General features: G+C 55.9%; 1 protein-coding gene across 17 annotated transcripts in view; it reads right to left on the reverse strand.

Annotated features, from left to right (window-relative positions):
• Positions 1-16,753, reverse strand: part of NRXN2 (neurexin 2) — a 249,736-nt gene that overhangs the window by 217,449 nt on the left and 15,534 nt on the right. For 13 of the 17 annotated variants that reach the window (XM_084633518.1, XM_084633520.1, XM_084633517.1 and 10 more), the window contains exons 2-3: positions 14,701-14,718; positions 4,690-4,719 (exon numbers count right to left, since the gene is read on the reverse strand). In XM_084633518.1, coding sequence (XP_084489644.1) covers positions 4,690-4,719; positions 14,701-14,718 — 48 coding nt within the window. The remainder of the gene's footprint in view (positions 1-4,689; positions 4,720-14,700; positions 14,719-16,753) is intronic. The other 4 variants (XM_084633513.1, XM_084633528.1, XM_084633525.1 and 1 more) reach the window with 3 other exon arrangements.

Raw genomic sequence — 16,753 nt, forward strand, 5'->3', positions numbered from 1 at the left:
CCCTCCTCTTGCAGTGTGAGTGTTCATAACCCCAAGACATACAGACACACCCTCCTGTCTCAATGTCAGAGTTTATACCCCCGAGACACACACACCCTCCTGTCTCAGTGAGAAAGTTCAGACTCCCTAGCCACACACTTCTGTCTCAGTTGCCGGGTTCATACTCCCGAGACACACACACGCACCCTCCTGTCTCAGTGTCAGGGTTCATACCCCTGGGGACACAAACACACACTCTCCTATATCAGTGAGATGGTTCACAGCCCTGAAAAACACTCTCTCTCTCTCACACACACACCACCTCCTGTTTCAGTGAGAGGGTTCATACCCCTGAGACACAAAAACAAACACACATCCTCCTGTATCAGTGAAAGGGTTCATAGCTCCCGAGACACACACACCCACCCACCCACCCACACACACACACCCACCCACACACACACACCCTCCTGTCTCAGTGAGAAGGTTCATACCCCCTGGGCACACCCTCCTGTCTCAGTTAGCGGGTTCATCATCCCGGGACACACACACACACCCTCCTGTCTCACTGAGAGGGTTCGTAACCCATAGACACACCCTCCTGTCTCAGTGTGAGCAGTCATATCCCCGAGACAAACACACATCCTCCTGTCTCAGTGAAAGGGTTCATAGCCCTGGAGACACAGACACACACAAACACACCCCCTCCTGTCTCAGAGAGAGGGTTCATACCCCCTAGGCACACCCTCCTCTCTCAGTGGCAGAGTTAATACCCCCAAGAAAAATGTGCACAACCTTCTGTCTCAGTGGGAGTATTCATACACCCAAGAAACACACACACACACACCCCTGGCTCAGTGAGAGGTTTAATATGCCTGAGGCACTCATACATACCTCTTGTCTCAGTGGGAGGGTTCATATCCCCGAGACACAAACGCACACATTCCTGTCTCAGTATCAGAATTCATACCCCCACAACACAAACGCACACCCTTGGGTCTCAGTGTGAGCATTCATACACCTGAGACAGACACGCACACCCTCCTGTCTAACTGTCAGTGTTCATACCCCTGAGAGACACACACACACCCTCCTGTCTCAGTGAGAGGGTTCATATCACCAAGACACACACACACACACACGCCATCCTCTTTCAGTGAGAAGGCTTAAACCCCCGAGGCACACCCTCCCCTTTCAATGGGAGAGTTAATACCCCCGAGACACCCATGCACACACGCCTGTCTCAGTATCAGAATTCATACCCCCGCGACATGAACGCACATCCTCCTGTCTAAGTGTCAGCAGACACACACACACATACACCCTCCTGTCTCATTGAGAGGGTTCTTCCCCCCGAGACAAACACACACACATGTCCTCCTCTCTCAGTGAGAGGGTTCATATCAGCAAGTCACACGAGCACCCCCTCCTGTCTCAGTGTCAGGGTTCATACCCCTGAGACACAACCCCCCCCCACACACACACCCTCCTGTCTCAGTGTCATACCCCCAAGACACACACACACACACACACATGCCATCCTCTCTTAGTGAGAAGGCTTATGCCTCCAAGGCACACCCTCCTGTCTCAGTGGGAGGGTGTATTGTCCCAAGACACGCGCACACACCCTCCTGTCTCAGTGTGAGTGGTCATACCCCCGAGACACACAACACACCCCCTCCTGTCTCAGTGAGACAGTTCATATCCCCTAGGCACACCCTCCTATCTCAGTGTGAGCATTCATACACCCGAGACACATGCACACACACATCCAACACACACACACCCAACATACACCCTTCTGTCTCAGTGGGAGGGTTCATACCCCCGAGACACAAATGCACACACTCCTGTCTCAGTATCAGAATTCATACCCCAGCGACACAAAAGCACACCCTGTCTCAGTGTGAGCGTTCATACACCCAAGACAGACACACACCCTCCTGTCTCGTGTCAGGGTTTAATCCCCCAGGATACTCACACACACACACACACACACTCTCCTGTCTCATTGAGAGGGTTCATACCTCCAAGGCACACAAGCACCCCCTCCTGTCTCGTGTCAGGGTTTATACCCCCAGGAGACACACACACACACATATGCCATCCTCTCTCCGTGAGAAGGTTTATAACCCCTAGGCACACCCTCCTGTCTCAGTGTCAGCGTTCATACCCCAGGACACGGGGACACGGGGACACCCCCTCACCCTCCTGTCTCATTCAGAGGGTTCATACCCCAGAGACACACACACAAATCCTCCTGTCTCAGTGAGAGGGTTCATATCACCGAGACACATAAGCACCCCCGCCTGTGTCAGTGGGAGGGTGCATACACCCAAGACAGACACACACACACACCCCTATTTCAATGTGAGCGTTCATATCCCCAAGACCCTCCTCTTGCAGTGTGAGCATTCATACCTCAAAGACACACACACAGACCCTCCTGTCTCTGTGTGAGCGTTCATACACCTGAGATACATACACATTCACACCATCCTGTCTCAGTGGGAGAGTTCATACCCCAAGACACACACACCCCCTCCTATCTCAGTGTGAGCTTTTATACCCTCGAGACACACACACGCACGCCCTCCTGTCTCAGTGTCAGGGTTCATACCCTGGGACACACACCAATACGCCTCCTGTCTCAGTGAGAACGTTCAGACTCCCTAGGCACACCCTCCTGTCTCAGTGTGAGCATTCATACACCCAAGACACACACCCCCCCTCCTGTCTCAGTGTAAGGGTTTATACCCCCAGGATATATATACACACACACACACACACACACCATCCTGTCTCATTGAGAGGGTTCATACCCCCTAGGCACACCCTCCTGTCTCAATGGCAGAGTTAATACTCCCAAGACACATGTGCACAACCTCCTATCTCAGTTTGAGCATTCATACCCCCCCCCCCACACACACACCCTCCTGTCTCAGTATGAGTGGTCATACCCCTGAGACACACATAGACACACACACAAACACCCTCCTGTCTTAGTGAGAGGGTTCATACCCCCTAGCACACCCTCCACTTTCACTGGCAGAGTTAATACCCCCGAGACACATGTGCACAACCTCCTGTCTCAGTGTCAGGGTTCCTACCCCCCCACACACACACACCCTCCTGTCTCAGTGGGAGAGTTCATACCACCAAGACACACTCTCCTGTCTCAGTGGGATGGTGCATACCCCCGAGACACACACGCAAATCCTCCGTCTCAGTGGGAGCATTCATGCCCTGGGACACACGTGCATACCCTCGCATCTCAGTGCAAGGTTCTGAAGCACTGGGATACACACGCACACCCTCGTGTCTCAGTGTGAGGGTTCGTACCCGCAGTACACACACACACACTAATGCCTTATTTCAAGGGTCCATACAACCAGAACACACACAAACAATTCCCTGTCTCAGTGTGAGGGTCCATACCACAGTCTGGTACATATCCATGCTCTCATTTCTCAGTGCAAGGGTCTGTAACACAGGAACACACACACCCCTACGTGTGTCAGTGTGAGCTTCCGTTCCGCCAAGATGCACATACTCATACCCTTGCATCTCGAGGGTCCATACCACCAGGACACACACGTGTACACCCCTGTCTGAATGTGAGAGTCCGTAACATGGCAAGATGCACACATCCTCGAGTCTCAATGAAAGAGTCCATTCCGCTGGGACACACACATGTCCGTGGGTGTCAGTGTGAGGGTCTGTACCACGAGAACACGTACACACCCTCATGTGTCATTTCAAGCTCTATACAGTCAGGACACACAGGCACGCCCCTGTGTTTCGCTGCCACGGGCCGTACCACCACTTCAGACACACCCCCGTGTGTCTCAGCATGAGGGTCTGTACCAACAGGGATACACGCAGGACACGTGTCTCCCTACAAGAGTCTGTACTGCCAGGACACGCACACATCCCCTCAGGTCTCACTGCTAGGATCCATAGCACCAGTCAACACATACATGCGCTCATGTCTCAGTGTGAGGGTCCATACCGCCGGGACACTCACAGACACCCTTGTGTATCAGTGCAAGACTCTATAGCTCCAGGACACACACGCACACCCCTGGGTCTGAGTGCAAAGGTCTTTACTGCTGGGACACACACACGCACACCTCTTGTCTCAGTGCAAAGGTCGATTTTCTCTTATGTGCCACACACAGGCACCCTTGTGAATCATCACTAACTGCGCACAAGCAATGTTAAGCAAACACCAGTTAAAAAGCAGAGGCCCAGATCCCAGGCTAGTGCAAATCAGCACACTTCAGCTGGTTTCAACACAGCTATGCTGATTTCCTCTTGGCTGAGGGGTCTACCCCCTGCCTTCAAAATCCCCCCACAGCCATCACCATAGACACGGCTGCTAACAATCAGAGCATCGCCCTGAGCCACATGCTGTTTGCCCCAGCTTCACAGTGCAGGAAATCTAGTTTTATCCTTTTGGCTTTGGCACATGCTTGACTCTCTACCACCCGGCTGTACAACACGGCTGGTCAAGCAAAACATCTGGGACCATGGCAGAAACCACCGCGAGTCGAGAGATGAATCAAGCGGATGGGAGGGAGGGAGGGAGGGAAGAAAAATAACCGGAAGAGAGAAATGAAGGAGGGATGGTGGGAAGATCAGAAGGGAGGAGTGGAAATTAAAACTTCTGTTCGTTGGGGTGAAAATAACAAAGGTAAAGTGTCATACCTTGGCTGTTTAACGTCAGATGAGCAGGACCTTGAGGGGAGAGGAAAAGATAAAAAGAAAGAAAGAAAAAAGACTAGTCATATAAACGCACAGAAAAAAGGAGGGTTTAATCTTTTTGCCACAATTTAAAAGCTGTTTTTAACTTGTGACAGACATCCAGGCCCCAGGGGGAGAGAAAAAGGGTGGGGGGAGAGAGAGAGAAAAGGGGTTCGGATGCCGAAACAGAGTGAACAAAAACAAGAAAGGGAAGGAAAAAGAGAGAGAGAACTCAAAAGCCCGGACAGATCGAACTGAAATTGAAAGAGGACGACAGAAGAGAGTCTGTGAGGGGTCTTTATTAGACTCTTAAAAAAAAAAAAAAAAGCATTCGGGGCCCCTCTGTGGCAGAGAGACGGGGAAATGCTTCTTTTTTTTTCCAGTTAAACAATAAAATTAAGAAAAAATAACAATGGAGAAAGAGACACAAACCAAGGCCTGAGAAGGCATGTAGGGGACGATGTTGCCTTTGGTGCCGGAGGGTCCTGCAGGAAGAGCTGGAGTGTACTGCTGCTTTGGGAGGCAAGGGGGTTAGTGGTGGGAGGTCACCAGGGTTAGCTGGGGACTGGCTGGCCTCTCGCACCGCCCAAGTGACTCAGGAGTGATCCCAGTCAGGCAAAAGGAGCTGCCCCCGGTGTAAATCAGGAGGAACGAACTCCCCAGCAGTCAGTAGGGAGACTTTTCCCCTACCGCAGCCCAGTTGGAAGCAGGGCTAACTGCATCACAATGAGAAGAGCTATGTACAGGTGTCAGTCAGGACGGAGTCACTCCACAGAAGTCAGTGGAGAGAATTACCCTTTTGGTCACCATGGTGTAAACCAGGAGTCACTCCAGGGAAGGCAGTAGTGCTGATTGCTCTTCCCCTCCCCCAGTCTGACACGGGAACACCGCCAAAGCCAGAGGAGCGACACACACAGTGAAAATCAGGCGTCACTCCGCTGCAGCCACCAGTGCCGGTTCCCCTCTTGCCCACCCAGCCTAGACCCGGAGTAACCCCATGGCACTCACTGGGGCTGGCTCCCCTCGCACTCACCCCGGGGCAAATCAGCGTCACCCCGTAGGAACACAGGTGGCTGTCTCAGCACCAGCAGAGACCAACATCAACAGCTTCGCTGCCAAGCACCCTTGTACCTCCGACACCTGCTGCTCCTGGGCATTTTTGCCACCCCAGCCTGGCACCCCCCAGCGCAGAGAGAAAGGAAACACTGATTGAAGAGATGCGACCCTCATGCATGGCAGCATGGTGGGGCAGTTACAATACCTCAGAGCCATCGCTTACCCTGCAGGGTGGGAGACTCCAAACAAGGGGTAAGGCCAGGTGCAACCCCACATGGTTTCCTCCAACCCAGGCCATCGCTCGTCCCTCCTTGGGGAAGCAGGGGCTGCTAGAGTAGACAGGGACCCTGTGAATCCCAGCAGTCCTGAATCCCAAACCATCACGCCCCTCTAACCACCAGACCCTATTCAGCTCCCAGAATCAGGAACTGAACCCAGGAGTCCTGGCTCCAAGCCTTGCCTCCTCTACCCCACTACACCCCAATCCCCTCCCTCTTGCATGACAGAATTGGGGGCCATACCCTAACTTCTAACAAGGGTTTAGATGCCCGTTGCTATGGCCGCTCTGGTTTCCCATCTGATTTTGGCTACTTATGGAGGTTGGGGGTTGGAAAGGAAACGGGACGGCTCATGGCATTTGGGCAGATTCCCCTGCTTACGGCCCGGTTCCTGCCTGATCACTGCAACTCAGCTTTGCATGCTGCATATGTCAGTCTGCAGTGGTGCAGAAGACTGGGATGTGGGGATCAGCTGCTGGATCCACCCAGCCCAGCCCTCATACCACCTCCTGACAGACCATGGGGGTAGATCCCTGGGGTCCAGCTGCTGGGATCCACCCAGCCCAGATCATGTGCTGCCTCCGGATAGATCATTATGTGGCAATTAACAGATCTCCTGGGATCAGCTGCTAGGATCCAACAAGCCTAGCCTCTGCCCTACCTAACAATACATTGTATTGGGGGGATAGATCACCTTGGATTGACCCCTGGGTCCAGCCCCTATGGTACCTTCCATTCCAATAGATCAAAGAGGGAATAAAGATCCCCTGGGATCCCCTGTTGGGATCCACCCACCCCATCCTCCACACTCCCTCCTGAGAGATCAGGGTGTGGGGGATAGATCTCTGGGGGTCAACTGCTGGGATTCACCCAGCCTAGGACCTGCACTGCCTTCTGACAGACTGGGGGGATAGATCCCTTGGGATCAACCACTGGGACTCACCCAGACTAGGCTCCGTGCTCCCTTCTGAGAGATCAGGGTGTGAGGGGTAGAGCTCTTGGGATCAAGTGCTGGGATCCACTCTGCCCAGCCCCCATGCTGCCTCCTGATAGATTGAGGTGTGGGGGATAGATCACAGGGGATCCATCAGGCCAAGCATCCCAACCCTCTGTCTCTCATGGAGGGAACTGTGCGGAGCCACTGTGTGGGGAGCCAGGAGCAGAGGGTAGCTAATTCCCGAAACAGCCCCTCCTTCTGCTCTTCTCCCACCCCTCCCCTGAGGGCAAGGATGAAGATGGGCAGGCAGGAGCAGGAGGCATTAATATTTCTCTCCCGCCCGCCCCAGTGCCTCCCGTGTCATTAATCATCATGTGCGCTCCTCTCCCCGCGCCAGGCAGCTGCTTCCAAGACATCAGGCCATTTCATGCAAATGACATGGAGCCCTCTCTGCCCCACACCCAGATGCCCCACCCCAAGACGCATGCTTCCCCTTATCCCTCACCACCTCTACCCAGCCCAAAGGCACCATTTGCAGCCTGTAGGGCTTATACCCTGCAGGGGCAGGAGAGTTTGACCTTCAAAGACAGGAGTCCTGGCTCCCATCTCACGCAGTCCTGCTCTAACCACTACACCCCGCTCCCCTCCCAGAGCCAGGGACAGAACCCAGGAATCCTCATGCCCTAATCCCTGGCTCAGCGGGGTGGGAAATGGGACATGGGGCCTGGCCCCTCTGGAAAGCCCCAGCTCCAATCCAAGGCAGGGGTGGTAGGCTTGGGGGTGGCAGTGGGGGTGATATGAAGCCACTATCCCTTCGCCATCTTCCACAGGGTGACATGAAACGAGTCTGCTGGGTATCAGCCTGATTTCCAGTAGGCCGTGCTGCTCAGTGACATCCCAACTGGCCACCTGGCTACTGTGAGCCGACAGCAACCACAGAGTCTTGACTCCCCGAGATTGCACACTGGGGACACACTGCCGTGGGGAGTCTGTGTGGAGCAGGATCTTGGGGCTGTGAGGGCTACAGTGGGTGAAGAGTTAATGGCCACAGGTGCGGGGAGCTTGGGAAGGTGGGCAGGGAGCTGCAGCAGGCTTCACTGCAGATGTAGGGGCTGCAGTGTGGGGGAGAACTGGAGAGGGGAAGGAGGAGGGGGGTGGAAACTGCATGGAGGCTGAGACCAGGCCCAAACACCCCCCTCCACAGGCCCAGGCCTGGCACATTAGGATGCTGTCTGCTCTCCTCCCGTCACCATGGAGACCAGCTCCAAGGATCCCTCAGGCATGACAGCGGTGGCCATATTGTTCCAACACTACAGCCTCCCCCCAATACCCTGGCAGGACGAGGGCCCTCTGGAGAGAAAGCCATGGGGGGAGGACAGTGTCCACTGGCACCACGGAAGGAAGGATGAAGCTGGTGCCCCACAATCCTGACCTGCAGCCCTGCTCTCCCAGCCACCCTCCCCCCACACTAACCAGGAGACCCCAGCTCTATTATGCAGCAGCTTCTGGCAGTTGGGAGGCTATAAATCATACCCAGCGTCCGCCGGGGTCCCACCCCAGCCTCCTTACTGGCAACTGCTCACAGCTGTGTGAGCACAGACAGCCAACGCTGCCAGCCCCCCAGCACCTGTGCCCTCCTGACACTCACCGCACAGGCCCTCACATGCACACTCACTTTACACAGGCCTCCCCTGCACACATGCCACATGACCCTCCCTCACACAGTCACTTTACACAGACCCTCCCTTGCATGCACACTCCTACCTTCACGCCCCATGCAGACACACACACACTACACACCTCTCATGTAGGTGCACCTGCCTAGCCTATAGACACAAACACACAATCACATATGGGCACACGCCACACACACATTCCAACATGCCAACACATGCCAAACACACAAACAACAGAACATGGTGACATACTGGGGTATCTCTCACACACACACACACACACACACCAGGACATTCTGGTACATGTACAACATGCTCCTACATGGGCTTGCACCTGCCCCGACATTCACCATCTGCAGCACGCACGCCTACCGTTGCAGTCACGGCGTGACACAGGCACTGTTGAGTATGCCGCACAGCCTTGCACGTGGCTGGAGACGGGACATTGGGCGGGAGGGCCAGGACTCTGAGGTGGCACTGAGCATTCTCTGCCCAGGTGTTGGCTGGCTCTTGCTCACATGCTCAGGCTCTAGCTGGTGGCCCATGTGGGGTCAGGAAGGAATTTTACCCAAGTTAGATTGGCAGGGACCTTGGGGGTGGGGGGAGAAGGGTTGCCTTCCTCTGCAGTGTGTGGGCGCTGGTCGATCACCAAGATCACCTGGGTATTTCTCACTTCATTGGCCTCAGGCCATAGCGCCCTCTGGTCCCTCCTCTTCTCTGCCTGTGGCACATCACTGTCTAGTCTCCCGTGGGCTTTGGTTTCATTGCAGGTGCTGGGTTTGGTATATGGGTGCTGGCCTGTGCTATACAGATCAGGTGGTTCCTCCTGGCCTTAAACCCTGTGACGCTCACACCCTTACATCCTCCCTTGTGCCCTTACACACCCATTCACACACATATGTATGCCACATGCACACACTTGGGTAGGTCCCCTCACACCCTGACCCGATCCTTCACAACATCATGCACTCACACATGTGTGCACGCTACACATGCCCACTCACTCATGCACACGAGAGCCTGTGCTTGCCCAGAGCAGTCTGGGGTGGGGGGTGATTAATGGCCCTGTCCACTGGCCTGGCCCGGGCGCCCAGATAACATGCCCTGCTTTGTCTCGGATCATGTCAGTTAATGACAGGCCCGTAATCGGCATGGAGCTGCTGCCCGGGAGATTAATAACAGTGCAGGGCCCCAAATAATGCAAATCACAATTCAGGTATTTGCATAACATGAGCTCATTGGTTCCAATCTCCCTCATTTGCATATCAATACTCAATTGGTTCCAATGGCCCCTTTTATTAGCATAACACAAGGCCATTGGCCCTCATGAGTTTGGATGCTGGGGGGAATAAGGGCAGGGGTACTGGGAGTCATGGACTAATGGGGTGGGGGCTGCAGCTGTCTGCCCCAGCCTTCAAATGGGGAGAGCCAGGAAAGGAAAGTTCATTGTGTGGGAGGGGTGGGGGGTTGTGGGGCATGGATGGGAGGTGCAAGAAGCCAGAGGAGGCAGAGGTGTGTTTGCACACCCATGTGACCATGTGCACATCTTTCACGCCAATGATGTACGGGCCAAAGGATGCACAGGACTGCTTTCTCTGCACATGCAAGGGAAAGGTGGGGCCTATCGTACAGACTCTGCACACAGGTGGTGTGGGTTCAAAAGACAGGCAACATACATGCACTCACACAGACATGAACATAGAAGCACACACACCCTCATGGGCAGCACCTACTCCAAACACAATACATGCAGAGGAGATGGGCATCTCGTTTCCCCTGCAGACATATGCAGGCTCCACAGGTGGCATGTGCTTTGTATGGGTCCATGTGTGGCTAAGCAGAACACAACTGTATGCATGTTCTCACCCCACACATGGGGAACACAGGAAGGGGGGTGCTCCAACACTGTCACCCACAGCCATACTCTGCACACACAGAAACCACCAGAGGTTCATGTTCCACATGGTATGCTCACACATACACACACACACACACACAATACTCAGGAAGCACATCATGCATCCAACATTCTTACACGCAGACATGTGCCACCCAAGCCAAACACATGGCACATTCCATGCAAAACATTCACCCACAAACATGGGGAAATGCACAGAAAACACGCAGGAGGGCTATATTCCACATGGCACATTTGCACACCTATTCTATACCCACACAACGCATGGGAGGCGAGTGTCTGTGTGCACTGACTATATGTGTGCAGCCCCCCATGTCCACCGCGCACACAATACCCAGGCTGCTGTGCCCATACTCTTGTCTGTGGAAACCAAGTGCCTCCCATGTAACGTATCTCACCCCCTCCATGATGCCCCCTGCCTCTTCACCCAGTGGGAGGGGGAGGCTGCAGCACCCAAGTCCCCACCCTCTCTTCGGTGATTCCTGTTCTAAGCAGACATGACATCAAGTCACCATGCTGCTAAATCTTATCTCCCCAGCACAGACGCCTGTCCGTCCCCCGCACTGCAGCACACAGCATCAGGGGGTGCCAGGACACTCACAAACAAACACACACACACACACACACACAGAGTCTGTACCCCCACAAACACACAACGTCAGCTCACGCACACCACCTGTAACCCCTCCAAAAGACACACACACACAGCTGCGCCCCTACACAACTCCAGGGAGACAGCCAGTCACACACACACACGGCCAGTCACCCTCTCCCCATTAGGCCACCAAGGGACAAAATGGTGGCAAGAGACAAGAGCAGACTGACACACAAACGCCCACACACACTAATTCCACACTGGCGCTGTGCGAAGACACAGCAGCAGAATACAAGCGGGGGAAGGGGAGATACAAGCAGGGACACACACACACCGTCCCCCCCCAAAGAGTTAGTCCCATTCCCCTCCCACACACACACTGCATCCAGGCTCCACTAGAGGGGGGCCCAGTGGAGCCCCCATTCCCCTCCCACACATCCCCCTGCTCATGACACGGGCACAATCACACTCCAGGGAAGCAGCCCCCAGAGTGCCCAGTCCCCACCCTGAAACACAACCTGCTCCACCAACTAGCAACAGCCACGCCCCTCCCAGAGCTGAGGCTAGAACCCAGGAGTTCTGGCTCCCAGCCCCCTCCCTGCTCTAAGCCTGCTCTTGCAATGGAGTGGGGGGCATGGCCTCCATGGGGGTGGATTGTGATGGGGTAGGCAGCATGGTCTCCGTGAGTGGATGTGGGGTGCGCTGGAGCAGGGTCTCTGCAATGGGGGCGATAGAGAGCACGTTAGAGGGGAGCACAGTCTCTGAGCTGGTGTCTTGAGATGGCTGCTCGGGGACAAGCCTCACCCAGCGAGTTGGGGGGAGGGGGCAGGGAAAATGCAGGCAAGAGGCTTCCCCTCACAGGTCCCCTGAGTCCCCCAAAGCTCCCAGACACACACACACACGCACCCACGGCTCCCCTCAGGCCCTGGGAACCCCACAACTGCCAACCCCTCTCCGTTGCCCATCATTTACTGCGGCACTCAGCCAGCCAGCTGCCAGGGGGATTGTGGGAAAGGAGCAGGGAGCAACTGGCTGGATTCCCCCCTTGCTTGGGGACTCCTGGGTCTGCTTGCAAAACGGGTGCTATCTACACCCCTACTCATCCAACCCCAAACTCTCCTCCGTGGAGCACACCAGCCTGCTGGGGGGCAGCCTCCCAAGCCCAGAGCCCTCCCATTCCCAAACACAAACACACCCCAGCCCGGCACAGCACCCATTCTGCATGCCGCACTGCCCTGTGTTTTGGGTAGACCCTACAGTAACTGACCTGGGAGGACAGCTGCCATGCTTCAGGAGACCCTACAGTAAAACACCAGCCCACACAGCCCCAACACACCCAGGAGACCCTACAATAACACACCTGCCAATGCAATATGAGATAGGATTTGGAGAGGGAAATGGCTGCTGCCCTGAGCTCCCAGCTGAGGTTCAGCATGAATGGAAAAAAATGAATTTACCCAGCAGGCAGAGCCAGGGACAGAACGGGGTCTGTCCGGTTCAGGGGGGCGGGGAATGCTGGGCGGGGGGCACCTGCTACGACCTAGTCCTAGTGTGTGTAGGGACTGGTTGGCAAGCTCTGGGGGAAAAAAGAAGTGAGGGGCAGAGTGTGTGTGTGTGGGGCTGGAGAGCAGTGTGGGGGTGGGGTTGAGCTGCAGGGGATATTTATACAGGCATCCCTCACCCAGTGCTGAGATGCAGATGCCTGTGGGGTGGGCTGCAGAGCCCTTTATGCTGGGATCCCTTGCCCAGCACTGAGATGCAGCCCCTGGCACAGGAGTTGTCCATACAGGGATCCTGTGGGGGAGGGGGCAGGGTATGGAGTTGCCCTCCCTGGATACTCTGGGATGCCTTCTTGGCCCTGGTAACTGGGCAACAGGATGGGGAGATGGGTTGGGGGACCAGGTTCTCCCATGGGGATTGGGCCCCTTTCCCATATGGGACCACAACTGAGAAATCAAATATACAACACACACACCCCTCACAGACACAACTTGTATTTACAAGCACCACAACACACATCAACATTCAACACTCAACAGAGTACACAAACACACACTGCACTTACACACACACACGCCCCATATACACACACACCCCACTCACACACTCTGAGCACACACACCCCACTCACGCACACCACTCACACACACACCCCACTCACACACACAAACATCACTCACATACTCTGCACACACGCACAACCACTCACACTCTGCACAGACACACACACCACTTGCATTCTGAGCACGCACATACCACTCACTCACTCAGCGCACGCACACACAGAAACACACACACACTCACTGTGAGCGTGTACACACACACACCACTCACGCACTCTGAATGTGCACATGTGCCCACACACACAGTGCTCGTGCATGCTCACTGAACACACATTCACAATGCAGTCATATATCCCACATACCCCCCCCCACACGTCCCACATGCACTCACATCTGAACACAACCTCCATGGACTCACCTCCATGCACTGCCCGCACAACACAGCACACACACACCACACTGACACACCAAAGCACCTGCACCGAACAATCCCTCCATAGAAATCACATTCCCTGCCCCCTGTAACTCCCCGTGCAACCCATCCCCCCGTTACTGCATGGGGGATAGACAAGGGCAATACCCCCTCCCCATACCACCCCCCTCCCTGGTCTCTTAGACAAGCTCCACAAAACTCACAATCAAATCGAGGCCACAACCCTGCCCACAAATGCCAAGGCTACATCCACAAGCGAGACAACCCCTCAAGGAGTAATGAGAAAGGGGATGGTCCAGAGCCCAGGGAGGAGGGGCTTGGGGGCAGGAAGGAGAGCATGGGGGCTGGGAAAGCCACAGAAGTGGGGGTGCCTTCTAATTTGTGGGGTGCAGTCTATTCCACCCCCAGGGCAGGATCGCTCCCAACGGACTATTCCAGTCTAGCAGAGCAGTGCAGGGCTCTATGGGCTGTGTTTGTGGGGAAGCTCTCCACTCCAATATCTCGGTTCTGATCCAGTCCTTCCCTAACCCCCTCGTGTCGGATCACGCATAGGATCTGACACTAGCCCCCCTCCCCCCCCTGCCCCAGCAACAAAGCAGTATATGACCCTTCCCATGTGGGGCAAACAGCCACAGAGACAGACTGCTATTACTGTGCTCTTATCCCCCACACCGAGACAAGGTAAACCCTGGGAGACTGGGGGGACCCCAAGACAACTGGCGATGTCTGGCTGTAGGGGCAACCCCAAGACAGACACCCTGGCAGGAAGTGACCCCTTGGGATCCAATTCACCATCATGTGGGGGGAGCACAGAGCTGGGGTGCTGCTGGAACACAGGGAAACCCCAACCCAGTCACCCAGGAGCCCCCCAAGTCCAGGCACTCCTCGATGGACCCTCACAGGGCAAGGGAGCAGGAAACAGCTCCCCCACCCCGGCAAGACATGAATTTGCTTCTTGTAGCATGGCCCCAACCCACACCATCCAAAGCCAGCACAGAGAATGCAAAGGGGTCACTCACCTTCCATCGTATGCTCTTCTGCCACCGACACCCCCACAGACGCAGCCAGACAGACACACAGAGAAAGAAAGAGAGGGAGTTAGTGAGGGGGGGGCCAGGCCACCAGCACAGACACACATTTACAGATAACTAGGTAAAGAGACCATAGGAGACAATGCTGCCCCCCAGGGGAATAGACCGTAGGGAGCCACACTGCTTCCAGAGGTGAGGATAGACCATAGGGGGCCACGCTGCCCCCGGCGCATGCGGGGGATAGACTGTAGGGAGTCACGCTGCCCCCAGGGCAGAGGGGATAGATGTTAGGGGCCAAGCTGCCCTTGGGGGGCTGGGATAGACGGTAGGGGGCCACGCTGCCCCTGGGCGGGACAGACTGTAGGGGCCATGCTGCCCCCGGGGGGTGAGGATAGACGGTAGGGAGCATGCTGCCCCTAGGGAAGGGGGAAATAGGCTGGAGGAGCACAGTGTGCTGAGTTCGCCAATCCCCCAGTCCTGCCCCACAATTTCCCCACTATGGGCTTCCTCAGGGCAGTGGGCAGGATGGGAACCAAAGGACCATGGTGGGGCTCTCTATGCGGAGCCCTCACTCTGGCCCCCCAGACTCCCCAGTCTGGGGTTGGCAGGGTCTGGGGTCGGCAGGGTCTGGGGTCCCAGTTTACAGACACTAAATCCCTCTCCCCCCACCACAGTGCCAGAGACGTTGGCAGGAGGGGTTAGTGGTGGGGAGGGGTGACAGGCCAAACCAATCATAACAGGACAAGATCTGTGCAAGCCAATGCCCCAGGTGCCCCTCACCACACCCACATCCCTGGCCATCCCAGCCTGGCCTCCACACCCAGTCCCACTGGTGCCCCATAGCCCTGGCCATCTCAGCCTGGCCGATGCCCCTCACCCCACCCACAGCCCTGGCCATCTCAGCTCAGGTTCCACACCCAGTCCCCCTCACCCCACCCACATCCTGGGCTCCACACCCCACCCACAGCCCTGGCCATCTCAGCCCGGCCGATGCCCCTCACCCCACCCCCTGCTGGTGATCGCACTCCAGCCCCACATGGCAGCCTGGAAGCCCATGGAGTGGGGGTGGGGGGTTATTTTGAAGGACCTGGGTTGATTGGGCTAGTTTCAGAAGCTGCCTTTGATCTGTGGGAGGAGCCCCTCTCCTTGGCTGGGATGTGAGCCCTGTGCAGAAGGGCCCTTTGATGATGTAAACACGTGGCTCAGCTGCTTTGGTGGGGCTACATGGTAGGCAGGAGCCAGGAGCTCACTCATCTTCGTGGGTGCCCTCCACGGGAAAGGGCCAGAACTCCTGGGTTCTATTCCCAGCTCGGGGAGTGGGGTCTAGAGGTTAGAGCAAGGGGCAAAGAGTCAGGGTTTAGTGGGTTAGAGCAGGAGTGGGGCTGAGCCAGGATTCCTGGGTTCTCTCTCTAGCTTTGGGAAGGGAGTAGGATCCAGTGGGTGAGTGTGGAGGGCCAGGTCTGGAAGCAGGATCTGTGGGATGCCTGGGTTTGACCCTGGGGGTTTGCACAGAGCTCAGTGCAGGACAGACGCTTTCTGTTGTAACTAAATGTTTTATGACCAACCTTTATTATTTCTTTAGTCCCTTACTACCATTCCCACTGAGTGAGGAAGCATGAAGCCTTCTGGCACCAGGGCTGGGACAGTGGAGGGCTGCAGGTGTGCATAGAGGAGCACTGGCAGGGCTGGGGGGAAGCCCAGGGCTGGATTAGTAGGGGGCTGTGCGTCAGGACTGGGGGGCACTGGCAGGGCTACGGGGGGAGCCCAGGGCTGAGTTAGCAGGGGTCTGCGGGTCAGGACGGGGGGGCACCAGCAGGGCTGGGGGTGGAGCCCAGGGCTGGGACAGCAGGGGGCTGCAGACTCAGGCAGGCCTCACCTTGTGACCAGGAGGGCTAGAGTTCAGGGGGCTGCTGAATGAGGGCTGTGTCTGAGCAGAGTGTGACCAGCCACGTCCCCCCAGACACAACACATGGTGCAGGGCCCAAGGCTCCCACCCCTCAGCACAACCCTTCCCCTCCCACAGAATGGAGCCAAACCAACA

The sequence above is a fragment of the Lepidochelys olivacea genome, assembly GCF_965140295.1.
Source record: "Lepidochelys olivacea isolate rLepOli2 genome assembly, chromosome: 7".
Taxonomy (NCBI): domain Eukaryota; kingdom Metazoa; phylum Chordata; order Testudines; family Cheloniidae; genus Lepidochelys; species Lepidochelys olivacea.